The sequence below is a fragment of the Grus americana genome, chromosome 17, assembly GCF_028858705.1.
Source record: "Grus americana isolate bGruAme1 chromosome 17, bGruAme1.mat, whole genome shotgun sequence".
Classification (NCBI taxonomy): domain Eukaryota; kingdom Metazoa; phylum Chordata; class Aves; order Gruiformes; family Gruidae; genus Grus; species Grus americana.
The window spans coordinates 13426296-13444558 of record NC_072868.1 but is presented as its reverse complement, the minus strand read 5'-3'; the positions used below and the strand labels follow the sequence as shown (position 1 = coordinate 13444558).

Here is an 18263-nt window from a genome sequence, read left to right as displayed (position 1 = left end):
GGGTAAAATGGAGTCAGCAGAAAATTTCCCTCTCAGGTGAGCCAAGATGTCATCTGTGACAACACCTCTACGGCTAGAGATTCAGGCCAGACTGCATCAATTAATACCTGATCATGCCTGATACGCATTTTTTCACACCCTTAAATATGTCAAAGGACAGTTTAATGATTCAGAATGCAACTTCCTAACTCCAATGGCAAACTTCTTGTGGGATCTTACAATGCATTTTTTAGATTTACAACAAACACCAATTTCTTTAAGCTGTTTCTGTCATCCTGAAGTCTAAAACCTCTACCACTTATGTTACAAATGTAACAAGAAATACTTCACTGGGTTTTCCTGTATTAATTAGTAGAGCTTGCAGGGTCTCAAGGACACTGGACATGGCTTTCAGACCTCCCAGGTCTGCAGTTTTTCATAGTTTTGGGTATCTGAAACCATGGAATACTTTTAGGATAAAAGTGAGAATAAGGAACTTCTAGCCATACACCTTCCTGTATGGTGGGCCTGTGAAAAAGAGAAAGATCTGTATGCAAGAATATTCATTCCCCAAAAGGCAATGCAGAAGATTTGGACCTGCTATGGAAGTTGTATATACGTTCCTCTTCCTCAGATATATTGAGGTCTAAAAGGAACAAAAGAGGAAAATCAGATTCATCCCTTCAAAATTCAAACTGGCACAAACAATACTTACATGGCACATCACCTCTAGCCTCATTGGCTTTGACAGTGCTGCAGGAGTCCTCCACTGTCTTCCACACACAGCTGCCTTTTCCTTGCTCCTTATACACAATTATTACACACAGTAATCACATCCCTGTAACTCTCTGTTGGCTTTGGCATGTCACAGATATGACTTCCCTCCCCATAAACTGACTTGTTGCTGTTACTATTACAAGCTGTGTAATAATATAACTGAATAACTGATCTAAGAGTAGATGTTCACCTTCTCATTGTCATTGCACTGCTACCTAGAAGGACTTAGGTGAGTAGAGCTGTTTGTCAAGAAGGCAGGAGGCAGAGATGACCACCTTTCCTACATTTCTCCCTGCCTTTTCCTTTCCTGTTCCTTCACTTATAAAATGACAAAGTGAGCACGAGAGCCGTGAGAAAGCAAACATGAAAATTAATATGGGTGATTCCTAGAATATCTCTTAAGTATCAGGGATGTTAAATGTGAACATGTGCATGAAGCCACTGACAAACAAGTCCCTGATGCTTATTCATTTTTTATTTGCCTTCCATAGTAGCAACTACACCATCATACTTTGGAGAAGACATCTTTCAAGTCTTTGTAATTCCAAAGTTGTGACTGCTGGATGATACTTATATCTCTTCTCAGTGACATGCATTTATCTTCTTGACAAATAAAGGCTAAAAATAGACCCTACATCCTCTTTACCAAGAAAGCATCTGAGGGGACCCCCCCCCCCCCAAACCCAAAGTAAATAGAGACAAGAGCCTTTTGAGCCATGGACTGCCCATCTTTATTGTTACTGTAAGCATACTGAACTACAACAAGCTGGCATAAAACCTAAAAATCTAGGTTAAGACTCACAAGCAACAGAACAAATGCTTTCTGTTGCTGCATCTAAGAAAACTGCTCTGAGCAAGGCAATTTGTCCCTCGGTCATCAAAACAATTTCAACATGAAAGCTGATATTGTCAATCTGAATGTATCCTGAAGTCATTTTTTTCTAAATAACAGTGCAGAAAGATCAGAGTTATGCTCAGGGATCACATGTAGGCTTCAGATTAATGAAAATGAAGTTGTTTAATATTCTGCTGATTCGAGAAAAACAGCACTGACATGACTCACCTCTTTCCTTTCTCCTCAGAGAATTATTGCTTTCTAACACAAGTTAGGTTTTCTCTTTATATAACTAGATAATGAAACAGGAATTCAGCTGCCCATCAAACAGAAAGCAAATTAATCAAGTCATGCATACCATTTATATAATTGCATTTTAAAAATTTTTATCAAGGGAAGGCATATCAAATGGACATGCATTGGTTTGGTTGTGGAGTATGTATCAGGCTAAATAAATTTTATTTTCTCTTTTGTGTTCCTTGAGTGGATATTTCATTTTAAGTAGTATTTTTCTGCAACTGAATGGGATCCCATTGCAGAAATATCTGCCACTAAGGTAGAAAAATCTCATCATAAATATCAAAGGCTAGAAATCCTCTGAAAGAGAAATAAACAGATCATTGTACTTTCTGGGAAAGTGTTGCAAACTTTTTACCACAAGACTGCTATAGTGAGAAAATAAACCAAATAAAAGGAAAATCATGTTCCTACTAATAGTCATTCTGATCCTGCAAATACTTTTGTTTGTGACATTTATAGAATTATATCAAGTAGTAAAAGGGAACTTAAGAACAATTTTTCAAGTGCTTAGTACCCTAGAACCAGGCTTAGTTTCATTCCAATTTCAGAGGGATTTACAGTCAATATACTTACCATATATTGGTTGGTGAATACCTCCATCAATTTCTATTTACTTCTGCAAAAATGCACCATTCCTTTTGGCACTGCTCCTTCAACATGAAGAAAAGACTTTGCCTCACATTTATTTTTCCTTTCAAAAGCTTTGCCCCTAGAAGGAATGCAGAGCCCGCTTTAAGGTAAGGAAATGAAAAGTGCAAATAGATACATCATCATTACATATGCAACTTGAAAGTCAAAGACATGCAGATAATGATACTTTTTACACAACAGATATTATTTAGCAACATAGGTTTAAATAATTTAACACAATTATGTGCTTCCTTGTACCCCCGGACCCGATGATGGTTCACTCAGGAATAGCAACGTGGCCCCGGGGCAGCTCCGTCAGCTGGCACGCACAGCACCTAGTATTTATTCCCAGACTGAGTCTCTTGATGCTTGGCTTAGCAGGAATGAGAGAAAATGAAATGTTTTAGCTAAGTTAAAACAGCAAGGCAGATTCCAGCCTTGTTTGACTGCTTTCTATCAGACAATATTTTGGGATCCAAAGGAACCCTATGAAACATTCTCTATAGAGGCAATCCATATGCAAGTTGGTTAAAAATACTCCAGCCTCATCTTATGTGCTTCTATAGGTATTAAAGCTGTCTTGGAGAGATTCTTTCTTGGGTTGAAAATATTTTAATATATTTGATCTTGTACAAATGCTTAAATCTGATCTGGAACTTTTCAACTATATATTTTATACAAGAAATCAGTATCATTCTTCATTGTAGAAGGCAGGTATATCATTAGTACAAAGAGACTTTCACAGAATTCACTAGAAGCCATCAGCATTTTCCAGCATGACCTAAAAGCTATATAGAGAAGACACATTTAAAACTTACTACTTCCTCTCTTTTTAGGACTAAAAATAGAATTGGCTTATTTCACTATAAAGGGGAGATTTCTTACTTGAAAACTGGGCCCAGTGCCTACGTCAGACTGTGCTATCTGTTTGCACAGGAAAAAAAAGAGATAAATCTATCGTAAGTAATTTTTAGAGTTCATGACTCCCTTTCAGAGTTGAGTCACAGCAACTTAAAAGCTTGGCTTGAGGGGGAAAGGAGTACAAAATACATCCTGATCTCTTTAAAGCATCCCTTAAACAAGTGTTTTGGATTTATTTGTTTGTTTCCTTGGGAATGCTTTATAGCATGATAAAAATGGTTCATTTAGCTGTCTTTTTGGAATTATGATGAGCTGTTTGACTAGCAATTACAAAAATTGACACTGAAAATGCGTCAAGATGGCAATGTTAAGCTCAAAAAAACCCAAGTTACAGAATGCCCTTGCTACCTTGATTTATTCCATTGCATGATGATACAGCTTAGATTACACTACTACGTGCTACTTTTTCCTTAGGATCTACCTTATACACCACAAGAAGGGATAATACTCATTGAATGAGAAACTCTTTGCTATTTTGCTTTAAACTATTTGCTCCATTTCTGTTCTTGTGACAATATTCAAACTCACTGTTCGATGCAGCAGCTTACCCCGGCCTTCGGCAGACATGACCAGAACAGCCACACTCAGGCCTTGTTCTAATGGAGTCTTTGAAGAATTTTCTTATCAAGCCCTACATTAAACAGAGGTCCGCAGACTGTTTTTTTCAGAAGGTCTCCGAGTTGAGCAAATCTCAGGGAGTACATAGCCCAAAGGTGACTCCCAAACAAGATGTGCGCGGGTGGTTAACTCCAAAACTCCTGCTTCAAGAGAGAGGCAAATACACTTCTCTGTGTGATAGATGTGATGAATGTTGGGTTAAATCCCCCAAAAGTACAACAAAGTCACAACCCCACAGAAATAGCTAAAACACATTTGCTTTATGTAAGATACACAAGATGTTTGCCATATATTTCTGTAAAAACAAGTATGTACATGAACAAATGACCACATTAATGAAAAAAATTCTGACACAAAGTTCCATCCGTAAAATTTGGCAAACTTATTTCTGTCTTATGGTAGGAGCTCACACAACCACTGCTCCCGAGTCAGCCTAAGAAATCTACTTGTAGGTACACATAGTCCTTAACGCTAGTTCTATACAAAGACAAAAGCAACATTCAAAGCACGCTCCCCAACACTACCTGCTAGAATAAACAAGAACCCACATGATCCCAACACGCACTAACTGAGCATCCTGCAGGACTTCACTAAGACAGCAATTAAAAACCACCCCCGGTTTTTACAGGTCAAAACTCCAAGAAGATGCTACCCGGTGCACTGGGTGTACACCGGCAGCCCCGCTGCTGGCGCCCACAGCAAAACGGGGAAACAACCCCCCCAGGGCACCCTCCTTCAGCCCGGGGCGGAGACATGCGATGGGCACCGAGCCCGGCGGCGGCGGCGGCTGCCCCCGTGCCAGAGGGTCCCGCCGCTCCCGCCACTGGGTGAAGCGCCCCGAGGGACGGGACGGGACAAGCGGAGGGGAACCGGCGGGGTCCTCACCCGCATCCCGGGGGCGGGGCAGCCCCTCCCCACGCCCTCAGTCACGTGCTCCCGGCGAGGGCGGAACCCCAAGACCACGCGCACCTGCGGCGGCCCCCGCCTTTGTGCAGTGCAGGTGCAGCGCCCGCCCCCCCGCCGTGACGTCACACGGCCGCTCGCGGGGCACCATGGGAGAATCCCAATGTTTTCCAACGGATGCGCTCAGCAGCGCGGCGGCTTGAGGCGACTCCGGGAGCGACGCTCGGCGGGGGGGGGGGCGTCCCGGGAGGGGGCGACGGGGGGCCGGGCCGGCGGCCCGCGCCCCGGCTCTTCCCCACCCCGCCAGGCAGCATGGCCCACCCCCCTGAGGCGCCCGGAGCTGCCCCCTGAGTGCCCGGTGCCGGCGGAGCGCCCCGCCGCAGCCTGCCGACGGCGCTGGGGAAGATGCTGCCGCGGCTGGTCCTGCCCGGCTGACGCCCCGCCGCCGCCGCCGCCGCCGCACCCCCGTCCCCATTGTCCCCCGGCCGCCTCCGGCTCCATGAGCGCCTCCTCCTCCCCCCGCCTCTGAGCTTCCCGCCCTCCACCTCATGGCTGCATCGGAAGAAGGGACCGGCTGCTTTCTCCCGCGAGGCAGGTCGCAGAGTGACCCCAGCATCCTCACCGACCCCGCGGGCCCCGGCGCCGGGGAGCACCCAGGTAACGGCCCCGCGCTCCCCGGCTGAGCGGGCAGAGGTGGGGGGAGGCGCCGGGCAGGGGCGCGCCGGGATCATCCGCCAATTTGTAGCGCGCCTGTCCGCCACGGCCGGGCAGGGAATTGGGAACATATTTTCTGCAGTAAGTGCTGAAATGATGCAGCGGCTTAGCTCCAAATAGGATTACAGCGGAGCTCTGCCCGCGGCTTTGCCATCGCGGCGTTGGTCCGCAAAGTGAGCGGGCGGGGGGCGCGGCTGGCGCTGGGCAGCCGGTGGGGTCCCCGGGGCCGCCCGCGGGCAGGCGATGGGCTCTCCCCTCCCCGGGCGCAGCGCTCCGGCGGGGCAGCGGTTAACGCTGCGACTGAGGTGCACAGAGAGCTAATTTATTACTTTCGTGGGGCGGGGTAAATAAGGTCTAATAAAGCAGGCTGTTTGCATGGGATCACCATGGAGACAAGGGGAAGCAGAGTCATAATTAAATGCTTTCTCCCCACAAGAAGGTAATTTTCACTTCACAGGGAGAAGCGTAATCTTCTTATGAAGTGTAGGCACAGGGGGTGGTGCTGGGGGACACAGCCGAATCGCTAGTATATAAATAGAATATTGTGATTAGATTTTTTTTTTCTTTAACAATGGCTAATGGTGTTTTCAGCTTAACTTCACTTTGAGGAATAATTCTAAATGTCTGTTGGTGGTGACTCAGTAATTTCAGATTGTCAGAATCTAAGCAATGATGACCTCTTTAGAAAAAAAAAAGAAATAACTACATCACTTTGATGTGATGTGACTGCAAGGAAAGCACAACAACAAGCTGGAAGCAAAGGCTAAGAGCCAGTTTACTCTCAGTTTACCTGAATAGATGGTCATACAAGAACTGGAAGGTTTCTTTATGAGAAAAGGAATAATCAAAACAGTGTAAGACAATGAACGGGCTGTTGATCATCATTGCCTGTTACAGTGAATTCTAAACTTAGAAATGGGTTTGGGTTTTGGGCCAGGCACTATCAGCCAGGAAGAGACAGTCCCTGAATGCAATTTTGGATTGAACTTTAGTTCCGGTCTCTTTCAGATTACTGAGTAAAGACAATATTCCAGGCTCTTTTCATACACCTGCTATACTGCTTCCTTCTGAGCGAATAAGGATATTAATATTTGTAACTATTTTAAGTTCTTCTATTTATTTGTCTTATCAAGCGATTCTGAGCACCTTGGTCTGGAGTGAAATACAAATTAAATTAAGGCAAACAGTAGATGATTTATCTCTGATGCCCAACTGTTCCGGTACCGTAAGTGAAGGGAACAAAGGACTCTTCTAACATGAACTGCTCGACTCGCTCCCAAAGGGGCAATCTTGACTGAGAGAGGAATGTATGTTTCTGCCATTTCATTTCTGGAAGCAGAAGTGACTAATGAAAGGAAGGCATATGCAATCTCAGTTTTAATTCCTCTATATTTTTTTCCGCTAATCAATTCTTTTGACCTTTGTGAAATATACAACAAAGAAAGTACACAACATGTCTGACATAGAGACAAAGATATAAACGTTATAATGCTTTTTGTAAGGAGAAAGAACTATCAACACTAAGTAGCATTTTTTTTCCCCTAATACAGACTTCATCAGATAAGACAGTGTCCCATTGCATGGCAGAAGCTATACTAATACGCAAGAAAAGATGTCTTTTATGGTATTGTGTTATGCATACAATATGTGGAGAGAAACAAAAGGTGATAAATACATATGTTTTTTGTCCAGGTAGGTATAAGTAGTTAGTAGTAGAGACAGCACGTGTGGTAAGCTTTTCAGGTTTTAAATTTGTTTATCAAATAGTATTGAACATCCGTATGCTTCAAAATGATCATAAAAGAAACATGAATTACTTAATTCAAATAATATATTGCCCTACAGTGTTGTAAGCACTTACTATGAGCAATTTCAAATAATTGGCTACTCAAAAAACAGAAATACAATTTATACTATTGTAAGAATTATGTATGCTGGGTGATATAATTGTAATTTATCTTATTATTCTGGAAAATAATTTTATCATTATCATTATAATACCAAGATAACCACCTACGGACTCTAAGTCAAAAGAAAGTCTTAGGAATGCTAAATGATAGATACAAAGTTTGTGTTTACATCCCAACCCTGCTCACAGACAAACCATGTAGAGAAGTTATTTTGAACATGTAGGATTCTTTGTTAATTTAAAAACTAAATTAATTTTTATTAACATTTAAGTCATGCATTTAGATTATACATACAAATAAGCCAATAACAAAATATGGATATAACTGAAGGATGACTACAAAAACATTCCTACTTTCATATAGCATTTGAATGTATATAGCATACTCCTACTGGAGATGCACTCTTGTTTTGCAACATTTTCTTGAGTGCACGATGTGGTGAAGGATTATTCTGCACCAATTCATTTGGCTGTGTCTACTGTAGGAAAGTATACCGAGGTAGAAAATGTGGTAATAGATGAAGCCAGCCTATATTCTAAACATTTTTCTGGTTTTCATGTGGGTTTGTTTAAAGACATAATTTATATTCCTTTTCTTGACCTATACAATTACAGTGTGTTATTTTTAGCCCAGCTTTATACAGGAAATTTCAGTGACACAGCTGAGAATGTAGAGGTAGCAGTGTATAGCTTTTCGTGAATTTACCTCAGAAAATTCTCTGATGCAATGCTTCATTTTCCTTTCTCTCGTGAAATGCCAGCTTAACAGTAGTATTGACTGTACACAGCATGTCCTGCACAAGTTCAGAATCTTTTATCATTGGACCATATAATCTCTTTTTAGCCAATGCTGAGTAACGTAAACATCGGATTCAAGGAACTCGGGATGAACAGGCTGCAGATGGCAAGTGTTAGTTCACTTTCTATTGCTTTCATTCGCAATTTTTTTGATGAGCTATTGCGTGAGGTCAAATCTAAAAGGGAGTTTCCCACATGAGAAGAGAGCTGAAGTTCAGGTTTTGGTGGGTTTTTTTGGTTTTGTTTGTTTGTGTTTTTGTTTTGTTTAGTTTTTCAAGAGGATTCCCTCTTCTTCCAGCAAGAGCACAGAATAACTAAGTAACCGGCTGGTTCAAATAGCCTTAGATGTTGATTTTTGAGAAGTTCTGGACACTTGCAGTCCTGACTGATGCCAGCAGAAGCTGCAATTACTCCAAGCCTTGAACAATCAGGGCTTCACGATAAAGCTTCTTATCTAGTGTGCTTTTCTTTACAAAGCATTCACTGTAGAAATGAAAAGCTATTTTATAACCTTGATTTACTAGAACAGAGGTAATCTTTAGACTACAGTGAAAATTATCACATGTAAAAAGCTTAAAAAATTAACACATGTCACTATGATCTTATTAAATGTTCCTGCAGGAAATAAGATAAACAAGGTGTTCAGTAAACTCAACTAGAGGCAGTTAATAGCTATTTATTCTAAAACAGAGATACAAATTCACTGATTCAGATCCTTCACATGCAACTTTAATTAAACAGCAGCTCCTCACAGTGACCAATTAAGATGTCACAGTCATGGTCTGAGAAGAAAATACGGGCTTCAGTTATCTGTGCAGGCGCTACGGACAAATAGATAATTTCCTCCAGCATTTAAATGGTGCATATAGTTCCTATTGGTAGTGTAGAGAATACTGGAAATAGTATAAGAAAGGTAAGAAGGAAGGAATGTTTCCTTGTTTTAATTGAATCAGTTATTTTCTCCTTTAAGACAAAATAAGGCATTTCAGCCTGTGATTTAAGTGAACTATTTTAGGGCCACTGAGCAATATTTAATGAGAATTATGGAATTATGAACACTGGATGTCATATTTCAATCTTTATTTAACCATGCTGTCACAGTGAGTGAGCAAGCATTAGAAAGGAATATGTCCTGAATTTGAGAAACATACATCAAATACTTATTTCTTGCTTAACTACAGACTGTCTCTAGACTGTGTGGTTGTTAATAAGGTTAATTTCATTTTTCTTATTGTGCCACAATGTAATGCCAGATTCACAGGAGAAGAATCACACAACTTTCATTTGGAAATCTTCTTAGGAAAGAGTTCTAAAACCAATAGCATCCTTCCCTGCTGCCATTAAGACGGCTGTTCAAAGTCCCATTGTTTTCACTGAGTTTGGGAGAAGGCCAGAATATCCAATTGTATCAGATTTTGTGTATAAACTCACAACTGAATTGATTGTAGAACTAGGCTTAGCTCTGAGCTGAAAAACTACTCTTGAAAATAACACATCCTGCCATAACATCAAGGGGAATTTTTTGAGGCAGTTAAGGAAGTTTAAAAATGATAAAATTCTAGTTAAGTTCTAATTTAAAAAATTAAAAGGTGATGGAAGATGATTTAGATGGCAAAAGACAGCAATCACTTAAGAAAACATAATGCAAAGAGAGATTTCATTAGTTCCAGAGATCATCACTTCCTTTCCGTTTTCTCTTTCCCCTCCTCCATCTTTCCAGGTAAGGATCAAGAGAGAAAGGAGAGCCTAAAGAGGCCAGGGATATGAGATTCAGAACAGATTTCAATATCACCATCTATTTGAGAGACAGTTGCAGGAAGCCAAAATATTGCTCTCATTATATCCTTCCAGCAGTCACAGGGCTTAGAAAAGATTGACAATCTCATTTGATTTGTAGTCATAAGAGATAGGGCTCCACAGACTGAAGAAGAGCACACCATGTCAAAACTCGGTATTACGTGAGGAGATACAGACAGCCATGACAATGTGTGAAAATGCCACCCCCCCCCTCAATTTTGGGGTAATCCATTTTAATTTGCATAAGCATACATTGGTGCCATCATGTTTTGCTCTCTATGCTGCTACTTCTCCTCTCTGGCACCATGCAATTAAAGAATTTTTTTCAGGATTGGCACTACTGAGTTCTTCAGTGGACCTTGCCAATGGTCCACCACGTCTGTCTTCTCCTCCGGTGTAGGATGTATACCAAGGCAAGGAGCTGTTGTGGTGCAAGCAGTAGTGTTAGAGGTTGTTAACAGATACATTAGCATAATTTTTTAGCATTCTCATTGGAGAAGACTAATGAAGAGGGTTTCTCAGCCTCTACACTCTTTGCTGTGATGTGCTTCAACATCTGAAAAGTTAAAGCTACTTCAGAATAGTTGTTCCAGAGATGTACAACTATGTTGCAGCCAGACGCTAATTCCCTTTTAATTTCTATTGATACCATGTGTAATTAGCAGTATTGTGCACTGAATTAACTCAGGGAGAGAACAACTGCATAAAACTTAAAGCTCCTTCATCACTGTTTCTAGTTATTGTAAATCAAAAGTTTTGTAGCAGGAAACATTCTTGTAAGTATTCTTCTAAGATGCTAAGAAGAAAATTGAAGTGTTGTGTTCCTTTTACTTTTACATTGCTGGTCTGATCTAACTGGACCCCAAGTCCCTGTGATGCAGAGGAACTTCACTGGAAGCACAGAACTCCCTTTTTTCCCTCTGTCTCGCAGTAGAGAATCTCTTCCTACCCCAGCAGCCCTCCTCCCTGGTGCATCTCGTATGCATGGCAGCTCTTCTCCAGCATTTTCCAGGAGGGGAAAGTAATCTCTCCATTTCTGGAGAGGAAAATGGGTACAGTGCACTTGGGCAAGCTGCACAGGTGGGAATTACTAGATGTAGATTCTATTGCTCTAATAGTGTGATTTGGGTACTGCAGATATTTAGATTTGTTGCAATGGTGTGGTATCATGTTGCTCAACAAGATGCATGCTTAACACAAACTGCTTTATGCTGGTTGCCTGGCTTTTTTACTTACTGAAACTCTAACTACTTAGATTATTTTTGGGGATTCAAGAGACAGCTTGGTGAAGTTACGTTTTAATGCTACTTTTGCAGCAGTTAAGAGATCAGTTAATAAGTATGCTATTCATGTTGAGGGTTGTTTTAAGGTTTTTCCAAGGTTTGACTGTTTCCGGTGTTTGGAGGCTTGTATTTAGCCAAATATTAGAGTTCTGTAAATGAAATAGAGACTTGTAATGGGGAAAAAGAAGTGGTTTAGAGTTCTCTTTTTCTCCTAAATGCCAAGTTGGCAGTAGTTTGAATGTTGCTGAAAAGATACTTAAACTATTTAAACCTCTTTGTCCAAGAAGTGGAAATACTGATTATACCCCATCGTAACCTAGTCTGGATTAATGAGAGTGAGGTCATCATATCGGAAATACCTGGTGTTGGTTTATGAACTTTTTTTTGCATCTATAGTTACTTCTGCATCCTTGGGCAATAACTGAGGGTCCTGTTTTCCTCTAGCTTTACAATCATTGTCTTCTCAACAGAAAGGCTGAGCAGAATGTCACTCTGAAATTCTGACTTCACTCACGCAGAAGTCTAAGGGACCATCACAGTGCAAATGTGCACTCTGCTCCCATGTTACAGAGACCCAGTGCGCTGCTATTCTGATATTCCAGATGCTTGTTGGTTCTCCTGTTCTCAGTGCTACTAGCAAAACCCTTGGGACACGTAAAGGATTGGGTCTAAACTTGAATATCAGAGTTAGAGTATGGAGTCTATCACATGTCAGTGAAAAGCTTTTTCACTAGTTATTTGATCTAGCAGCTTCTGTTATCCCTTGTTGAACCAGAATTAATTTATTAGTTCTGGAATGTCTTAAATACTATATCTCCCCTAGTTCCTAGGAATCCTTTCTCATGCACCAGAAGGAACCTAGTTACGTGCACACAAGTTCTTTCTTCACACTTATATTTAGTTTTAGCAACTATACTCCAGCATTAAAAGCAGCAGGGATGACGTTGCACACTGTGCAAACAATGCAGGATTGATTTTTAAATTATTTTTATATTGATATCTAAATAATGCTTTTGCATCCTATTGAAGAAATTTTTAGGTCTTAAGTATACAACCATCAAAGCAAGCTGTATGAGTGAAAAAGGGCTCTTTCAGAGTTGCAGTATCTCACATCACGCAGAGAAGTATTACAGGTCTCTTGTATACTCTCTACAAAGGGCATTGCTGTTTCCCTCTTTAACTCCTCAGATGTTTTCATGTATCATAAAAGAACTATCACAGATTACAAAAAAAGATTCAGGCTCAGAGTCTCCAAACACAGATGTCTAGTCTGAGAAATACCTATGGACTATATTGGAAATAATGCATGATTGTGCCAGTTGCTTTGTAGTATATAAAGAGAAACTGTTCCCACTTTAAGTAGTTTGCAATCTAATTTGAAAAAGACAGAAAACAGTGAAAAAACCCCAAATGTTTCTTGTATTTTACATATGGGGAATTGAGCTGTAATTAATTGCTTTCTCCGAGTTTCTGTAGGAAGCCAGTGGCACCACTCGAAGTTGACTCCGGATTTTGTAAGGCTCAGTCCTGTATCTTAACCACAGAAATCATACACAGCAGTACTACTCTTGGGATGAAAGCTGCCTATGTATGTAGGTGTTTCAGAGTCTACTAGTCAACTCATGGAAAAAATTGGAAGGGAGAAGAAAACATATTTTGCATAGAAAAGGAAATCTGTTCTCATTGTAAGGTTAGAGAACCTTTTTTTTTTTTTTTTTTTTTAAATGTAGCTGCAGTTTCTTGTTCTATGGCTTCCAGTGTTTCATGCTACTAATAATGGAGAAAACAGTTTAGGCAAGTACATCTTGGAGATTTGGTGAATTAAGGAAAAAAAAGAGATCTGAAACTCTGCTCTTTGCATAATGTTACACTGGGACAGTTTATTTAAAATCACAGGCAAGTCTGTTCTCTCACTTGGAGATTTAGGACAAGAATTTTTATTTGTTAAAAGTCTTCAGAGTTTCAGCCTTTGTGCTGAATATTGTTTCAACTCATAGGAAAAAAAGGGAAACCATGGGCTTTTTGATGAAAGATGGATAAGGATTTCTAATTACCTTTTAGTACTTCTTCGTCTTTGGAATTAATTTACCTTCTAATGACCTTTTTTGATATGAAGTAGAGGTAGTTGGGAACCTGACAGAGAAAAGTTAAATCAGAAAATAAGTATTTCTCCACACCTTCCTGTCCAGCTTCACTGAAACACCAGTTTCAGTAAGGACAGAATTTTTAAAAAAAAAAAAAAAAGAAAAAAGAGATCAGTAAACAGGCATCCCTCTCCTAAGTTAGGCAGAATGGGCACTTGAATAGAATGGAAATTGTTCAGGCAATCAACTAGTCTATGGAGTATTGAAACCCTGTCTTATCTTTCTCTCTTTAATGTTACGGGCTTTATTTTAAAACAAAAGTAAACTCCAAATTTGATTGCATACATTAAGTAGAAGTACTCAGACTTAATTTGCACACGTAATAATTGTGCACACAATTAGTTGCTTCTCTGTGCAAATAAGATAAATTCTTATGTCTGTCAAATAATAATAGAAAAATAATCACACTTTAGCTATGAATGAAGATGGTTTAAGATTATTCAGTCAATTAATGTTTGCACCACACTTTGAAAATGTAATGAGTTACATAATGCTTGGAGTCATGTTTATCTGGAAACTTAACTGTTGATTTTAGTGAGTAGTTAAGTAACAGTATTAATCTTTCAAAATCTTTAGTTTTGGAACCTGTTTCAAGACTGCCCAATTTGTGCTATAATGAATGGGCTACATCATTTATTTATTTATAACATTATGGCACTTTTAACCAAGCTTGTTGATTTGTATTTTTAAAATTTAATATGTAGAATTAATTATGCTGGCTTCTCTAAGCAGGTCAGATCTATAAATACCAAAGAGTAAGTAAAGCTACACATGATACCTTCATTTTGCTTCTAAATGTAGCTAGAGTTTGTATGCTAATACAATGGATTCTTTGTGCCCATTAAATCCCATGCTTTTGTTTGAAATTCAAGTTGATTTATGGTCTAATGTATACACAATTTATAAACGCCCTAGAGAGCACATCATATAACTACTTGATGCAGGTCAATAGCTTCATGCTCGAGTCTGCATAAATATTTCAGTAAGATGATCTTAATCAAAGGGTATCTTATCTTGCTCTCTGTGGTACAGTAATATCCTGTAATCACACGTGGTTCATGCATGCAGACCTGTGATTATAATGAAAGAAAGACACGTCCTTATGCATAGAGCACTTCATGATTGTTGCACATAATGAAGAGACAGTTCATGTGTTAACTTCCTTATTCTTTTCTATTATTATTTTAATGTCCTCAGATTGTTCTGTTGCTGCCTAACCGGCAACTGGACATAGGTCACTGCAGTACATCAAAACAGTGAAGCCTTCAACCTTTTCTGAGGGCTGCTGCATCCCTCGGGCCACGCAGTCTTCCCTGCGCCTTGCCCATATTGATCTATTGTGAATGTCTGTCCAATTTCATTCATTTGCTCACAGATGTCTGTATCTGACCTCTTAACTCAACAGCCTGCACCAAGACTTGGTTGTTTTATCCTTATAGGAACATAAGAAATGCTCTGCTGGGTCAGAACTGTGGTCCATCCAGTCTAGGACAGTGTTCTTGACAGGGGCAGTAGAAGACACTATTTAGGGAGAGTGTACTGGCCTAGCCTTGAAGCTTCAGACAGATTGGAAGCAAAGCAAAGGGTGGCTGAATAAACACACATGAATACCAAAATCAGTATTCAGGGTCAAGCTTCTGTGTCTGACTTCAAATAACATACACAAGTGTTGATGCTTTGGGCAAGTTTGTTCAGCTTCTAGAACTAGCCCTGCCTGCTTGGGGGAACTCAGACAAAACATTAGTAGAAATCAGTCTCCAAGAGAGTTTCTTGGTTCCTGCACGTACTTTTTAATTCTTTCATCATGAATGATATGAATCTGTGTGGAATATTTAGAAGGAGCAAACATTCTCAACAGAAAGGTTAGCTACTATTCTACAGAAGAATTATACACTCTTCCCTATTTCCAAGTCTTGCTGGGTAAGAGATGTGATGAGGTGCTTTGCAAGAAGTCACTGTCTAAGCCAGAATACCTCAGCCTCCAGAGTTAAAATGCTTTCAGTTATGCATGATGGGCAGAGTTGGGAAAGATGATGGGAAGTTCAGGACTGGAGCCTGGAAAGTTCCCCACGCAATACTTAGTGTCACAACGTAATTTCAGCTGGTCTGGAGAACTGTAGTGCGGGAACAGAGAAAGAAAATAGTTAAGAGAATTCTTCTCACCCAGCACACATTATGGTCAGCTATATAATGGCCACTGCTGAACATCCACTTGAGGGATCACTGGATTATTGTAAGCATTGCAATGACTTGTTCCCTGCATTTTGAATGAGCATGGCAGAGTGAGACAGGTGGATTGAGAACCTTAATCTTGACCATCCCACATTGCTTCAGCAGCAGAGAAAAAATGACAGTACAAGTGAAACCCACGCTCCCTCAGCAGTGTGCCAGTCACCTCTAATGATGAATCAGAGCAAGGGGGGATTTCACGAACTACTGCAGAAAAGGGGACACACTTTCACTGGCAGGCCTTGCAAATCACAGTTGTTGAGACTGACAAATCCAGGTCTGTATGCTTCCCTTCTCTCCAGCTACCTAAATCCTCAGCCCCTTTTGGGTTGCTGACAATGCATGATAGTGCTTTTTTTTTTTTTTAAAAGTAAAATAGCAGCTATGCAGACTGGGTAGCAGCTTTCGGGGATTGCAGAGGTTTCAAGGAGAAATGCATCCTGTTTTCAGATACAGCAGTTCAGCTTAACTTCAGCTAAAATGTTTACTTCCATAACAGTTGCTCATTTGACTTTGCTCTATGTTACAATCCCTAGAAGCAGAGAATAAGTACTCTTATTAGAATACTAACTATGCAGAGAAAGGTCTAGAAAAAAGAAAATGGAGCCTAGTTTTTCACTCATACAACTTCTCCACTTGTTCTCCATGAGTTTTAAATGCCTAGTTTCTTGTTTAACTCAAGAAAATTAATGGAAAAATCTGAACTGATATCACTTCGGATTTCAGATATAAGATACTTAACTCCAGAGAACCTAGCAACCTGGAACACTTCTTCCTGCAAGTGAGGAACATAAGTGAACTTAATGTCACCTGAGAATCCTCTCCATTTAGGAACACAACAGAGGTCCTGAAGAACATACTATTTTACTGTAAACTCCTGATAATGATTTCGAATTGAATGGTGTGATACAAAAAAACCATGACTCTGCTAGATCTGTAATAGGAGCAAATATCAGCCATTGCCTGAGGCTAGTTTAGTTGAATCCTTGCAGTAGTGGTTAACTTAACAGATGACATGATCAGATGCATATTTTCTTAAGGCAAACATAGGGTATGTGAACAACAGCTGTCAAGATAGATAGCAAAGATTTCTTAGTGTTATGGTGTACATTTTCTGCTGTAATTCAACCAGAAGAATAAACTGAAAGGAAGCCAAGTAAAAGAGATCATTTTAAGAAGTAAAAGTACAAAGAAGCATCCTTCAAAAATCCAGAATATTGTGTGTGAATGAAAATGTTTTAAGAAGGGGTCCTAACTCATAATTAAAATGTATCCTGTAAGTCTTTTCTTTAGTCCAGGAAAGTATCTTTGAAGACAACATAGGCTGATCTGGAAAGCTGGCATTCCTATCTCGCTGCGTTGGTGCTTTCCTAAATTCTTTTGTTCTCTTGTGGAAGACTAGAGCTTGTTGCAACTTTTTCATTTCTTTTTTTTTTTTTTTTTACTTTTCAGTCTGTTTTCTCTACAGTTTTTTCATGTTTCTGCCATCTAGTCTGATTTTATTCTGTTAGCTAGCAATTTTCTTCTGCCTTAGCAAATGCAGGAGCCCCTTGCTCCAGATGACTTTCTCCAGAATTATTCTTCTGGAAATAGAATGGGTGTTACTACTATAACAACAGAGAAGCCAACAAAGCCTGCCTTCCTATAGTTTCAGCATTTTCAGTCCTCAATTTGATCTTAAACTGTAAAAAATCTCATTTATGACTTATGACTTAAGATTTGATCCTCTATTGTTTAATGAAGTGTCAGTCTGACTGAAAACTATTCCCTTAGGGCACTGATAGCATCTCTCCTGTGTGGACGCTTGGTACGTAAGCAAAACTGACCTCACACGGAGGCTTTTCCTGCAAGTAATACTCAATAGGGTCACTAGTGTCTTTTTTCATGAACTATATCCTTTGTTGAAAGTTGCCAGTAAGCTCCAAAGTTATTGTGGGCGACATGAGATGAACAGTGATTAAATAACCCTTGTTTCTGAAAGAAGAACCTGGAAGCAAAAAATAGATGTTTTCAGTAAGTTGCTGTTCCATTTATATTTTTCTCACTGTTGCTCTCATAACACTACTTCTAGGATGTGTTTGGGCTTTATTCCAACACATCAAAGGTCTCTAGTTCTACCAACCTCTTTGAAAAAACCTGCACTATGACCTGGGGCATTACTCATATATCTTATTTGGGAGATGATGTTTTATATAATCAACTCTCTTGTGTCCTGCACCTGCAGAAAATTCATTCCATTTCCCATCCTGGAATTTAATATTTATCTATCCCTCTATTTCTTTGCCTGTTGAGCATTTTAGACATATTTTTCAGTAACTTACTAAAAAACAACAACAAAAAAACCCCCCGAACACCCCCCCACCACCACCTCCCCAACCCAAACAAAAACTACACTGCCAAGAGCTTATGCATTTTGACATCATGTT

The 18263-nt window shown here is 40.0% G+C and overlaps 1 protein-coding gene across 2 annotated transcripts in view; it reads left to right on the top strand.

The window, feature by feature from the left end:
* The first annotated feature begins 5113 nt into the window (after positions 1–5113).
* The window catches only part of PHACTR3 (phosphatase and actin regulator 3), a 109984-nt gene continuing 96834 nt past the window's right edge, over positions 5114–18263 (top strand). For both annotated transcript variants that reach the window (XM_054845992.1, XM_054845991.1), the window contains exon 1: positions 5114–5620. In XM_054845992.1, coding sequence (XP_054701967.1) covers positions 5512–5620 — 109 coding nt within the window. In that variant the 5' untranslated portion in view covers positions 5114–5511. The remainder of the gene's footprint in view (positions 5621–18263) is intronic.